This window comes from Sarcophilus harrisii, chromosome 2, assembly GCF_902635505.1.
Source record: "Sarcophilus harrisii chromosome 2, mSarHar1.11, whole genome shotgun sequence".
Classification (NCBI taxonomy): domain Eukaryota; kingdom Metazoa; phylum Chordata; class Mammalia; order Dasyuromorphia; family Dasyuridae; genus Sarcophilus; species Sarcophilus harrisii.
In genome coordinates this window covers 310640392-310655486 of record NC_045427.1, presented here as the reverse complement: position 1 = coordinate 310655486, position 15095 = coordinate 310640392, and the positions used below count along the sequence as shown (strand labels likewise).

Below are 15095 nucleotides of genomic sequence, written 5' to 3'. Positions count from 1 at the left end.
CCTATATTGATCATGTCCCCAAGTAGGTCTTATCATGACTCCTAAATTCAACTTAAATGTTTGACTTCCCTCCCCCCTCCTTTCCTCCTTCCCTTCCTTCCTTTCTTCCTTCCTCCCTCCCTCCCTCCCTTTCTTCCTTCCTTCCTTTTTTCCTTCCTTCCTTTCCTTTCTTCCTTTTTTCCTTCCTTCCTTCCTTCCTTTTTTCCTTCCTTCCTTCTTTCCTTCCTTCCTTTTTCCTTCCTTCCTTCCCTCTTTAGTTCCTTCCTTCCTTCCTTCCTTTTTTCCTTCCTTCTTTCCTTCCTTCTTTATTTCCTTCCTTCCCTCTCCTCCACCTCCTTTTTTTTTCCCTCTCTCATCTGTCTCTGTCTCTTTGTCTGTCTCTGTCTGTCTTTCTCTATCTCTCCCTTCCAGCTTCCCTCCCTCTCTCCTTCTCTCTTTGTCTCTCACTCTGTCTGTTTCTGTCTCTCTCTGCCTCTTTCTGTCTGTCTGTCTCTCTCTGTTTCCTCTCTCTTTTCTCTCTCTCTGTCTCTCCTCTCTGTCTCTCTCCCTCTTTCTTTCTCCTCTATCCTCTGTCCTCCCTCTCTCCCCCCTTCCCTCCCTCCTCTCTCTTGTCTGTCTCTCACCGGGATGGAGTAAAGAAATAAATTTTTACCATATATATATATGTATATATATATATATTCTTTATATATTATATGTGATATAATAATATATTATATTATTTATATATTATTATAAATATATTACAAACATTTCCTAAATATATTTTTATATATTCTTTATAAATTAAAAGTTTAAAAATTACTGTGCACTATGATCATATGCTGGGAAAGGAATTGTCAGTTGCCAAAGACCAATTACCCTTCTCATGGTCATTACCCTTTCTTTCCCACCCGGAATTCTAAACTTGTGGTTCTTGGGAGTGTCTGGAGCCGAGGGCACCTAAGGGAGAGAGGACGGGAGTTGGGATTGACTCTTCCGCTCAGTCCAGCCACGTGCTAGGTCAGTAACCGCCTAGGATTCTGAGGGACTCGAGCGCAGCTGCTAGAAGCTGGACGCTGACTGACTGGTTGGGGGGCAGCTGAGAGGCTCAGTTATATATTCTGAACTTTGGAGGCACCGATCTGAACCAGTTTTCGCTCTGAGCCGCAACTCCAGCCTTGGACGGTTCTCGTCTCGCTATAACTCCAGCTGGAGAATGTTTATGGGGGTGGCAGGGAGAGCCTTTCTGCAGGTGCTCAGCCTCAAGGTGCTTCTGGCCCCGGCTGGCTGCCTCCAGCCCCGGCCAGGTTGGCGCTTTGCTTCCTATGAAGTGGTGATTCCCTGGAAGGTGCCTCCCCAAACGGGTGTCACCGAGGCACCAGGAAAGCAGACATACATTCTGTATATCGAGGGTCAGAAACGAGTGGTGCATCTGAAAGTTAGGAAGCTCTGGATTCCCCGACACCTCCCTGTGTTCACCTACAATGATCAGGAAGTTCTCACAGTGGACCTGCCCTTTATCCCGGATGATTGCCATTTTCAGGGTGTTGTGGAAGGCATCCCGGAGTCCATGGTGGCCCTTAGCACCTGTTCTGGAGGCCTCCGTGGGATGCTGAAATTGGAGAATCTCACCTATGAAATTGAGCCCCTCTCTGCCACAATCACTTTTCAGCACTTAATATACCGTTTGGAAGAAGTGAAGGACAGCGGACTTAAAATGAAATGTGCCACAATTGATGAGGAACTAAGGGATCACAATTTTCAAGGACTGTCAGACATAATACCAAAAACCCTAACCAAAGAGGACACTTGGTCACCCACTAGATTTGTGGAGCTGGCTGTAGTAGTAGACCATGAACGATTTATCTTCTTAAATCAAAACAAAACAAAAGTAGTGGAGCAAGTTTTAAACATAGTTCATATGACTGACATCCTGTATGACCCCTTGAAAATTCATGTATTTTTAGTGGGCTTAGAAATATGGACTCAGGGAAATCTAATTGACATCATAGGTCCGATGGGGACAGTTGCTTTGGATTTTCAGATGTGGCAACAGAAGACTCTTCCAGGTCGCTTACAGTATGATACAGCACATTTAATTGTCTTCAATTCATATGGAATCTATCTAGGTTTAGGCTATGTAGGAAACATTTGTAGTGAAAATCATGCCATAGCTCTTCTCTCTTTCACAGATAACAACTTAATTTTATTTGCTGCCCTTTTTGCTCATGAACTGGGTCATAACCTGGGTATGCATCATGATGTGGAGACCTGTTCTTGTAAAGGGAATAACTGTATCATGAATGCAAACATATTTAAGTTAGAAACCTTCAGTAACTGTAGTTATAATTATTTTTACAAACAATTGAACAGTGATGGACATTGTTTGGCTGACCACCCAGAAGAACAGCAAGTCTACTTTTTAAGGCATTGTGGTAATAGGGTGGTGGAAAAAGGAGAACAATGTGACTGTGGATCAGAAAAGGATTGTAAACAAGATCATTGTTGCCAATCCAATTGTAGATTGTCTCCTGGAGCTAATTGTGCCTTAGGTCATTGTTGTAAGGATTGTAAAATTGTTGCAGCAGGACAATTATGTAGAGCTCAGATTAGCAACTGTGACCTTCCAGAGTACTGCAATGGAGTTTCCCCATGGTGCCCGGCTGACACATACATGCTAAATGGAAGTCCATGTGGAGATGGAGCCTTCTGTTATGAGAAATATTGCCGAGGCCTTGACCAACAATGCAAAAGTATGTTTGGCCGAAAGGCAAAAAGCGGTTCCTTAAAATGTTTCATGGAAATAAATATGGAAGGAGACCGTTTTGGTAACTGTGGATTTTTTGGGGACAAATATATGAAATGTGCTGAAGATCATATTTTATGTGGAAGACTACTGTGTGAAAATGTAACAGAAATCCCTGTTATGAAGGATTTTGTCAGTATCTTTCAGATAAATGTTGGTGGTACCACCTGTTGGGGGATGGATTATCACTTTGGGAGGAGAGGTACTGATTTTGGTGAAGTGAAAGATGGAACAAGGTGTGGACCAAAGAAAATGTGTAAGAACAAGAAATGTGTTAATATTCCAGAAGAAAAGAATGAATGTAATGCAACAAAATGTCATGGCAGAGGCCTGTGCAATCATAACCAGAATTGCCATTGTCTCTATGGATGGAATCCTCCCTATTGTAATTTTAAAGGCTATGGTGGAAGCATTGACAGTGGACCTGCACCCAAAAAAAAATTCAACAAACTCTTGATTCTTTACATTGGAATAACCTCAATTTTTCTTATTCTTACAATTACATTCTTGATATATTTTGAATCCTCAATCAGGGCGATGTTATTTAGTAGAGTCCAACTAAGAGCAACTGATTCATCAATGAAAATATAAACAATGAGGACTTCACTGAAAGAATTTATTTTAAAAATGTTGATTTGAATTTTTGAGATTTTTTTCTCTCTAGAGATGGCATTAAAAATCTTTAGATTTTTTTTAAACCAATTGTTGGGTCATGATTATAAAGTATGTGCATTCCTATCCAATTTCTACCCTCACCTCACCTTCTTCCACCCCAAAAACGTTTACAGAACTGAGTTTGTTTTCCCTTTGGGTTAAATTTTTTAATTAAAATATGGTACCAGTTGTGCTGGTTAGGAAATCATAACCTTTCTTAATAAAACAACAGTATGTAATGATTCTCCCATGGTGTGAGCCCTGATGAATAAGTGATGGTTTAAAGATGTAGAGTGACACATAGATTTTTGAACAAGAGATATGTGGGGTTTGCTTGTTTGACTGTGCTAATTATGGGATGTTTTTGGTTCTTTTCAGTTGTGGGGAGTGGGAAGGAGATTTTTAAAAGAGTTCAGTGTGCAAATTTAGAGACACCCTTAAAAAATAGGCTGCAAAAGCTCAAGAGAAGCTGGCAAGATCAACAGAATCTTGCAAATACCCACAGTAATATTCTGATAAAAACCCAAACTTGCTGCTCCTGGTATTTGTAGCAACTTTACTTGAAATGCCACCTGATGATGGGTTTACTCTTTTTCCATTTTTGTGTCTTAATGGGATCCAATCATACTAGAAAAATTGAAATCTCAACAGAATAATCCTTAAATATAGATTTTAAACAATATTTTTGTTTTTATTTTATTTTACTAAGTTCTTGGATTTTTCTGCTTCCATACCTCAATTTAACCCAGACTATAATTGCTCCCATTAACTTTCTTTTTTCTTTTTTTTAATATTTTATTTTCCCCCAATTACATGTTAAATGTAAACATTCATTTAAAATTTTTTTGAGTTGCAAATTACCTCTTGCTCTTCTTCCACTCTGTGAGAAGATTATTTGATATAGGTTACACATGTATAGTTATGACAAATATATTTCCACATTAGTCATGTTGTGAAAGAAAACCCAGGCAAAAAAAAAGTATGTTTGAATTTGCATTCAGATTATATCAATTCTTTCTCTGGAGATGGATATACACAGTTTTATGTAATTCAGCAGGGCCAGTGTAATAATATTTATGAGCTCTATTATTATAGGGTTTAAGAAATACAAGGCCAATGACACTAATGACTTACATTGCTGCCAATCCATTTCTGGCTGGCTCATGACTATAATGATATATACATACATGCATGTAGGTGGGTGCCTATATGTGGGTACACATGCCCATGCTACATCTGGGTATATTTGTAAAGTTTTGATGGTTTGCAAAAGTTGTATCCAAGGTGTTACTAATTTAGCTTTGCCAAGATGCAGCTGGAGGTTCTGTGACTTCATATTACCAGTAATTTTAAATTTACCTTGAAAGAAAGCCAAGTGAGGATTCATTTTGCCAGTCTCTAAATCCAGAAAAGTATCAGCCATCATCATGCAGTCAGCCTTCTTACATGAATTACAAGCTATGCTTTTTTTCATATTCATTACCCAGGTGGCTTTCCTGTAAAGGTCATCTTTCATATTGAAAGCAAAAACACCATCAATTTTCTTTATATACTGTTCTCTTTTCCCTTCAAGCTTCTTTTTAATCTCTTTAAAGATAAGATTTGCCTCAGTTACATCAAGTGCTGAATTAGTGAAGATGCTTTAATTTGATACCATCAAAGGATGATTGTGGAAAGCCATCTCATAGAGGGTAACCTCTGGGATGCTACTGAGACCCAGATCATGTTGCAATTCAACCTTTGTCTCCAGAATCTGCCTATTTTAATATTTCTAATACATTTTACTTACAGCTTTCTTGTAAGTTAATATGAGTATTGTCAGCCCCATTTTACAGAGGAGGATACAAAGGCCTAGAGAGGCAAAGTAATGAGTGTGGCTTATCCCTCAAATACAAAGGAATCTAAGTTGAGTTGAAAGCAGAAAAGTTTTATTAGAAGGAAAATTAGATACTGGTGGCAAGGCAGCCAAGTACATGTTATGAGGAAACCTACAGCCTAGAAGATACAAGGGCAGTTTATGGTTGAAAACCACAAGGGGTTTGACTCAGACAGAAGCAGATTATTTTGCAACAATCGTTGACCACAACGCTCATTTAAAGTTTGAGTTAAACAGCTCAGGTCAGCCAGTAAACATCTGGAAGTGAGCAAGACTTTTAGATCACTTTAGACTCCTTATAGGTTCCTTTTGGCAAACTGGCATATTCTGTGTCAACTATGTATACAATAACTAGTTCATGGAAAATAGATATGTTAGTATCAAGAGTATTTTCATGATTGTAACCTAACTGTACATACATGGAAGAGCAAATAATACTTCTAACTCGATAACATTGTTAATGTTTTCTGGTGATGTCATTTGGAACTCTATTGGTCCTGTTACTTCTTAGCATCTTGTTGATCTTGATCCTCACTAGACTATCCATCTTATTTCTTCTCCACCTTGCTGAATATTTTGTATCTCTTATTCCCTACTTGTTTCAGCTAAATTTCTCAGTTGAGGTGCTGTCTTCCTATAAAAGAAGAAATGGACTTTATTGATATTTTTTTACATTTTATTTTTCCAAACAATATTTAATTTTCTCTCCCCATCATCCAACAGAAAAAAGAGGAAGAAAATCCCTTCTAAAAGATGTGAATAGTAAAACAAAAACAAAAACAAAAAAACCCCAAATTTCTACATAGACAACATTAAAGTATATTTCTCATTTGCCTCTTGAGGCATCATCTCAATGACAAGAAGTGGCTATCATGCTGCATCATAAGGTTTCTGGAATTGTGGTTGGTTATTGCAATGATTAGAGTTCTTAAGTCTTTCAAAGTTGTTATTTCATTGTTGTTGTAATTGTATAAATTGTTCTCCTGGTTCAGTTCACTTTACTCTAAATCAGTTCATATATGGATCTTCCCAAGTTTCTTTGAAATGTCCCTTTCATCATTTCTGATGTTATAATGATTTTCCATCACATGCGTATTTTCAAAATAGGATCATTGTGTCAAAGGATATGCACAGTTTATTAACTTTTAAGGCATAGTTCCAAATTGTTTTCCAGAATGGCTGTACCAATTCATAGTTTCATCAAGACTGAATTAAATGCCCATTTTCCTTTAGCTCCTCTGATGTTTACAATTTTCCTTTTTTGTCAACTTTCCAGAGTGAGGAATATAAAGTGAAATCTGAAAGTCATTTTAATTATATTTCTCTAGGGATTTGGAGAATTTTTTTTTCATATAGTTACTGGTAGTTTGTATTTTTTCCTTTAAAGACTGATTTCATATTCTTTGACCATTTACCAACTAGAAAATTACATTCATTCTTCTAAAATTAGTTCTTTATATATCTAATCCATTACCTCTCAAGAGGTAGGTAGCATGTTTTATCATGAATTCTGGTATTAGGAGTTGCTCATTATGTTGATCAATTTCTAGTATTCTCTTTATTTTTTTGAACTTACATCTCCATTTTCATTTTGTTTTATTTATTTTTAACAGTTTTTTTTTAAATAGTATTTTCCCCAATTATACATCAGGATAATTTTTAGTATTCATTTTACAAGATTTTGAGTTTCAAATTTTTCTCCCTCCTTTTCTCTCTTCCCCTCTTTCTAAACTGGTAGGTGATTTGATGTAGGTTAAAATGTACTATCATATAGAATCATATAGAATTCATATTAGTCATAGTTGGAAAGAAAAAGTAGATTAAAAGGAAAAAAATCTAAAAAAGAATAAAGTGAAAAAATATGCTTTGATCTATATTCATAGTCCGTTAGTTTTTTATCTAGATATGGATAGCATTTTCTTTCATGAATATTTTGTACTTGGATCATTGTGTTGCTAAGAAGAGCTGAGTCACTGAGCATCATACAATGTGGCTGATACTGTGTAAAATATTTTCCTACTTCTGCTCATTTCATTTAGCATCAATTCATAGAAGACTTTCCAGCTTTTTTATGAAATCTGCCTGTTTCTTATTGCACAATATTTCATGACATTCATATATTACAGTTCAGTTATATCCAAATTGATGGTCATCCCCCCAATTTCCAATATTTTGTCAAATAAAAAGGTCTGCTATAAATATTTTCACACACATAGATCCATTTTTTTATGATCCCTTTGGTATACATCCAAGTGATGTTTCTAGATCAAAGGATATACTTGGTTTGATTGCCCTTTGAGTATAGCTCTAAATTGCTCTCCAGAATGGTTGGATCAGTTCACAACTCTGCCAACAATACATTTGTGTCCAAATTTTCCTATATTCTCTCCAATATTTGTCATTTTCCTTTTTTGTTATATTAACAAATCTAATAGACATGAGTTGTTTTAATTTTTATTTCTCTAATCAAAAGGTGATTTAGAGTACTTTTTCAAAACAGGTAGTTTTTACTTCATCATCTGAAAACTGCCTGTTCTGTTCTTTTGATCATTTATCCATTAGGGAATAACTTGTATTCTTATAAATTCAGTTCTCTACATATTTGAAAAGTGACGCCTTTATCAGACACACTTAGTATAAAGATCATCTAACTTTCTGCTTTCCTTCTAATTTTGGTTGCATTGGCTTTATTTGTACAAAAGTTTTTAATTTAATATAATCAAAATTATCTATTTTATATTTTGTAACATCCTTTGTCTCTTATTTGGTCATGAATCTGTAACTCATTTAGCTTCTTTTAAGAATCTGGATGCCATACCACTTGGTGCATATATGTTTAGTACTGATATTTCTTCATTGTCTATGGTACCTTTTAGCAAAATGTAGTTTTCTTCTACATCTCTGATAATTAGGTCTATTTTTGCTTCTTCTTTGTTTGAGATCAACCTTGCTATCCTTGTGGTGGTTTTTTGTTTTTTTTTAACTTCAGATGAAGCATAATATATTCTGCTCCAGGAGCAGCTGGGTCGTGCAGTGGTTAGAGCACCAGCCCTGAAATCAGGATGACCTGAGTTCAAATCGGACCTGAGTTCAAATCTGACCTTAAGACACTTAACACTTCCCAGTTGAGTGACCCTATTGCCTCAGCAAAAAAATAAAAAAATAAATAAATTCTGCTCTAGTCCCTTATCTTTAATCTGGGTGTGTCTCTGTTTCAAGTGTGTATTTTGTGCATATTGTAGCATTCTGGTTTTTGATCCACTCTATTATATGCTTCTGGTTTATTGGAGACTTCATCCCACTCACACAGTTCTATTTACTGATTCTGTATTTCCTTCCATCATATTTTTCTTCTCTCTTTTCATCCTTTCCCTCTTCAACAATGTTTTGCTTCAGTCTACCACCTCTCCCAATCTGCCCTCCCTTCTGTCAGTCCTCCCTTTACTTAATCTCTCCTCTCCTACTTCTCTGTTGATAAGATAAATTTCCATATTCAATTGATTGCGCATATTATTCCTTCTTTGAACCAATACTGATTAGAGTAAATTTCAAGTGATATCTTTGCTCACCCTCCTATCTTCTTCTCTACTGTAATAGGTTCTTCATGCTTCTTCATATGGAATAATTTATCTCATTCTACCTCTCCTTTGGAAACCAGTGTACTCTTCTTTTTTGTCCCTTCATTATTTTTATGTCATTCCCTCCAATATCTGTATCCTCTATGTATATTCCTTCTAACTGAATGATGCATAGTACAATTTTTAACAATTACAAGGAATCATCTTACCCTGTAATAATGTAAACAGTTCACTTCCATCAAATTCCTTATATTTTCTTTTACCTTTTACCTTTTACCTTGGGTCTTGATATTAGAGATGAAACTTTTTCTTCAATTCTGGTCTGCTTTTATTTCATTAAATGACCTTTTTTTCTTAAAGTATATTTAATTTTGGGTTGTAGTCTGGATGTTCCTTTGTCTTCTGGAATACCAGGTTATATGATCTTCAATCTTTTAGGATTCTGTATAATCCTGATCATGACTCTAAGATTTGAAAATTGTTTCTTTCTGGCCACTTGAAGTATCCCCCTTAACTTGATGGTTTTGTAATTTTATTACAATGTTTCTTGGAGGATTTATTCTGGAATCTTTTTCCTGAAGTGATTAGTGGATTCTTTCAATGCCTAATTTGCCCTCTGGTTCCAGGAAATAAAGGCCATTTTCCTTAATAATTTCTTGAAAGATGCTGTCCAAGTGATCCTTTAGATTATGGCTTTCAGGTAGTCCAATGATTCTGACATTGTCTGTCCTGGATCTATTTTCTAGATTTGTTGTTTTTCCCATGAGATAGTTTACATGAATTTATTAAATTGAATCTTGATGATTTATAATGACTAATAGAATCATTAGTTTCTGTAATGACTAATAGAATCAAGTAGAATTCTTGATTGCATTGATTTTGTTTGTACAGGGAATTGTTTTCCTCCTTTACTTTTTGCACTTTCTTTTCCTTTTGACCAATTCTACTTTTTAAGCAGTTATTCTCTTTTTTCTAAGCTGTTGACTTTTTTTTTATATATATAATTCTCTTGCATCACTCATTTTTTTTCTGCATTTCCCGGGGCTACATTGAAATGTGTGGCTATCCAGTACACAGGAGGTTGCCTGTTTGCACAGAGCTATAATGAAACACATGGGATTCTTTGACCTGGAACTGGCCCAATGCCCTGACAGTAAGGTACAGGGACGGGGGAGGAATCCTGGTTTTGGGGTTTGCCTACTCTACCACACTGAAGCTCAGGATCTCCTATTAGTTTGCTAGGATATGCTGCTAACTTACTGGGATGCTTTCTGTCCTGGACTATACTCCACTTTTACCCATGTGGGATAGATCTTTCTTATTAGTCTTCCAAGTTTTTTGTCCTAAAAAAAGTTTCACCTTATCTTTTTGCTGGTTACACTGTTCTAGGATTTGTTTGGGAGTGCTATTTTATGTTTGTTTGGAAGTGAATATTGGGAATTATGAAATTTACTGCTTACTACACCATCTTGATGCCTGGAAGTCTCTTAGCCTCCTCTTTATCCATATAAAAAAGTGGGTGTTAAGAGAGAAGCATGCCCTGCACCAATACTTTAGATTTCATGAAATTTTCTCTCCAGCCTTTTCCTTTTCCTTCATCACAGCCCAAACATAGATGTATATCTTTTTATTATTTCCTTTTAAAAAAAACCCTTCAGAGATCCAGATCCACCTATTGTTACTAGAATTTGTTTTGCTTAGAAATAATCCTTACCTTAAGCTGCTCTCCCTTTTATATCCCTCTTCTCTTTTTTCCATCATTTTTCCATTAAGTATTTTTACATCCAAATCTCTCTTTGAATCCTTCATTTCTTTGGCTACATCCAAATCTCATCTGAATGAGATCTTATCTCATCAGATGAGAGTAAGATTCAACTATCACCCCACTCTTCCCGCTTCCTCCTTCCTTCCTCTTCTATTTGCACAGCCAAATTATGGCAGATAATTTCCCTCCCCTTTTCATTTCCCTCAATATTTTTCATCCTTTTTTTTTCTTTCTTCAACTTATCATAACATTTTAAAAGTCTCTCTGTATTATTAGACTCCTTCATGATCTCTGATTATTATGAGATTTTGAAGAGATACATGCATCTTTTCCCTACTTTAAACGTAAACACTTCATTATTTAATCCCTTATGATTGCTTATGTTTACTTTATACTTCTATTGACTCCTGTGTTTGTCTTTCAATGTTTCTATTAGATTCTGTGTTTTTTTCTATCAATTCTGCTTGAATTTCATAAGTAATGAGAAAGCATTTGGTCCATAGGATTATATTCAGTTTTGGGAGTAAGCTATTTTTCCCCAGCTTATAGTTTTGGCCTTCTAGAATTTCTCATTCTAAGCCCTTCAGTCCTTTTATATGATTGTTGCTAAATCTTGTGTGGACTTAACTGTGACTCTTTAGTACTTACTTATTTCTGATTACCTGTAATTTTTTTCCCTAGAAGCTTTATATTTTGGCTATAATGCGCCTGTCAAATGTCATTTTGTGATTGCTTTTAGTAGGTGACTGTGGATTTTTTTTGCTATTTTCACTTTGCCCTTTAGTAGGAGTTGAAATGAAGGAAAAAAAGGTCAATATCTTATTTCAGTGGTAGAAGGTTGTGCAATTCTCATAAAGAAAAAAGATATAAAAGGAGCTAGGAGTCTTACAATGGATATAATCTGCAGATAGTTGATGATCAGAGAGAACACCCATTTTGCTTCAGGAGAAAAGGAATTAAAGCTCCTGTGATACACTGATACCCAAAAAATCTGGAGAGCATGGGCCCAGGAAGGGGAATTCACAGGAAATGAAAAAAAAAAGTTACCAGGGAAGGGCAAAGATTAATGAACTATATAGACAAGGGACATGAGAACATTCCATAATGATATAGTATCCTAACACCTGAAGAAATAGGTATTTCTAAGAGGGAGGTACAATAGGAAAAAAAGGTCGGGAGAGGAGAAAAGAGGTCAAGACAAGGTCTATATGGTAATAGAACATAGAAATGCTTTAGAACAGAGAATCAAAAAAAGGGTATTTTAGAAACTTTAGTTGCATACAATATATAGACTAAAAAGTGTGGGGCCCATGAATCAAAGAATAAAACTAGAATAAAAAAAGAGAAGATAAATAATAAAGTGAAGTACAGAAAATGAAAAATTTTAAATCAAAGAAAAATTAAAAGAGATGACAAGAACTTAACTAACTGAAAGGGGGGGGGGGAATAAAAAATTATCAGATAAAAAGAAAGAAAGAACTGATAAACAAGATTCCAAAATGAAGGAAAGGAGTAACAAGTGCACATACATTCAGATTTTGAACAATGTAGACAGATCATCAGAGATGCATTCTTTGCAGAAGAGTTTGAGTGCCTGGCAGTTAGCTCAGCCTAGTAAAGGACCTCAGTGTTGAGTACCTTATTCTGCCAGATGATCTCCAGAATCTTCCTAAGACAATTCAGATAGAAGCAATTCAGTTTCCTGGCATGATGCTGCTTGGTGCTATCAAGGTTTCATAGGTATATAACAATGAGTTCAGTGGCTTAGTAGATCTTCAGTTTGCAAATCAATCTAATATTTCTTCCCTCACACATATTCCTTCAGGTTCTCCTAAATATTGAGCTAGGTCTAGCAATCCATGCACCAACCTCATCATCTGTGTGGATATCCCTGAAAAATGCACTGCCAAGATAAGTGAACTTATCCAGAACATTCAAAATTTCCCCATTTGCAGTGTAACTGATGGTTCAAAATTAACACAGACAGTAGAGAATTGATCCATACTCTGATGCATCAGCCTCCGATGCTTAGTGGAATGCATAATCATCTGTGAACAAAAAGTCATGTACCAACTCTCCTTCTACTTTAGTCTTGGCTTATAGCCTTCTCAAAATAATTTATTGTCAATATGGTAGCTGACCTTGATGCCTCTTTGGTCTTCCTCAAAAGCATCCAGCAACAAATATTGAAAACATTGTGCTAAAAATCATGGGAGCATTTTATGATCTTGGATAACCAACAAGCCACACTAATATTGACAGAGGTTGCCAGAAAGCTGCTTCAATGTAAGCAAGTTGAATCTCAATCCCTTGGACAAATGCAGTCTTAGGGACAGCTTTGTGACCTTTCAGAGGGGGAAAAATATTTAAACTAACATATGGGGGAGAGGATTAGGATATTTGAGCACATAAGCTAAGCACTGGGGATGCAAATACAAAATCAATACAATCCTTACCCTCAAAGTTTTTCTTGTATTTCTAATGATCAGACAATATATACAGGAAAAATGGTAGCCAGAGAAAGAAATTATGAATTGAAAAGTCACAAAGATAATGAATGGAATAATAGGGCAGTCCATTAATACACTTTTTACAAAGGTGATGGTAGAAGTAATTTAATTAGAATACTCAAAGAAAGAATAGAGAGGAATAGAGGAATAGAGAAAAGGATATTTATATAGTGGTGGGGCCAAAAATAGAATAAAGAAGATGTGAGGGCCCAGGGAGCACAGAATTTAATGACCTAATCCTCTTAGGTTTGCCTTCTGCTGGGACAGTTTGAAGGGTAGAGCAGAAGGGCAGAAAATCATAAGTTCAGTTATAATTTCAGTAGAGTTTGGTGCCACAGGACAAAATCCCAGGAATACCATAGTTGCCTTTGGTTACCTAGCAATACTTTTAGTTATTATTGCCCCTGAAATAGGCTTCAAAAGTGAGGACTTTTATCAAAACACTGGCTCAGAGTTTCAGGGCTCCTATAATACATACAATATATGTAAAGGTTGCTGAGGAACACTCTGGGAAAACAAAATCAGTTGCACTTCTTAAGTACCTGCCTACTATGTGCCAGGCTCTTTGCTAAGTGCTTTACAAATATTATCTCCTGAAATCCTCACAACAACCCTGAGAGGTACCTGTTATTCCCATTAAATTATTTCCTTTACCAGACTTTAGAGATATGGATATCCTTAGAAATTTTTGTTCAAATGCCATGGCTACAGATCCTGAGGTTAAATTGGAAGACAGTGGAGCAACCAGCAAAACTAGAGAAGCATCAAGGAATACACTAGCAATTTAATTGAAACTACAAACAGCTGGAACTATAAAGCTTACTCTTTCAGGGGCCACCACTGACTCCTCAGTGGAGTAATCTCATAGCATGAGTCCTAGCGATTCCTTCTCAGCATAGTCATAAATAGTATATTGATTTATATATTAGCTTGCAAAGAGCAAAGAGGCTATCAAATAAAATTTTATCACATAAAACATATTTGAATTAGACATTTTCTGCGGTCTTTCTGAGGAGAGAAGTTTCCCTGGGGTGACAGAGAGAACAGTGAGCAATAATTTTATAATAGATAGATTTTAGTCTTGCATGTTGGTGTTGGCCAAACTTAGAATTGGTTCTCATGGCCAATGGCCAAGAATGAGCAGAATTTGTTGGCTCACATTGTGATGGGGTCAATTACAAAGCTTATTGATAATCAAGGAGCTCAACTGAGGGAAGCTAGGGAGAACACTGAGGCAGAAAACTGAAAAGAATTGATCAAGAATCAAACTCAGGATCATGGGGGAATTCAGGCAGCCCTGGGTTTTTAAAGAATGAACTTTTCCCTAAGTTAATGATGACACTCAAGGAATACTACAGAACCAACTTATTGGATTTGCTTTCATATTATTCTAAGTTTCAAAGAAATTTGTGACTCTACTAACTCAATCATTTATTCCCAACTTTTTATTAGAGAAGAACTATTTAGGCTCCACAGCATCTTACCTCATAGCCCAGTAGTGCAGTGAACAAATAGCTGGGCCTGGAATCAGAAAGGCCTGAATATAGATCTAACATCAGATACTTACTAGCTGTATGACCCTAGATGTTATGGGTCAGAACTCTGAACTTGAAACAAAGGATTCTTACAAGGTACTAAGTGTTGGAATCTTTACGAATTGTTAAGCCATTAGAGTTGATAGAAACAATAATTATCTAATTTAGCATGGTTCAGCATGATTGATTTGATCTTAGAAGAAGATATTTTGGGCCAGAACTTGAAACAAGGTACTAAGTACAACTGATGGAAACAATGCTTGTGTTCACACCTTTAGAGAGTTAATAGAAGCAAGAAATATTTAAGTACTCATTGGAGTTCACATGTTTGGGAGATTTCAGGGCTTAGAAAGAGATATCTGAATTCATACCTCGAAGTTCTTAGGGCC

General features: G+C 36.0%; 1 protein-coding gene across 1 annotated transcript; it reads left to right on the top strand.

Annotated features, from left to right (window-relative positions):
* Nucleotides 1-1068: 1068 nt before the first annotated feature.
* On the top strand, nucleotides 1069-3703 carry LOC100922513 (disintegrin and metalloproteinase domain-containing protein 21-like). The gene has a single exon (XM_031952605.1). The coding sequence runs from the start codon at nucleotides 1199-1201 to the stop codon at nucleotides 3377-3379; it is 2181 nt and encodes a 726-aa protein (XP_031808465.1). The 5' UTR covers nucleotides 1069-1198; the 3' UTR covers nucleotides 3380-3703.
* The last annotated feature ends 11392 nt before the right edge of the window (nucleotides 3704-15095 follow it).

Bases quoted from the DNA above. Each gene is read 5' to 3' on its own strand.
- LOC100922513 (XM_031952605.1), top strand. From the start codon at position 1,199: ATGTTTATGGGGGTGGCAGGGAGAGCCTTTCTGCAGGTGCTCAGCCTC.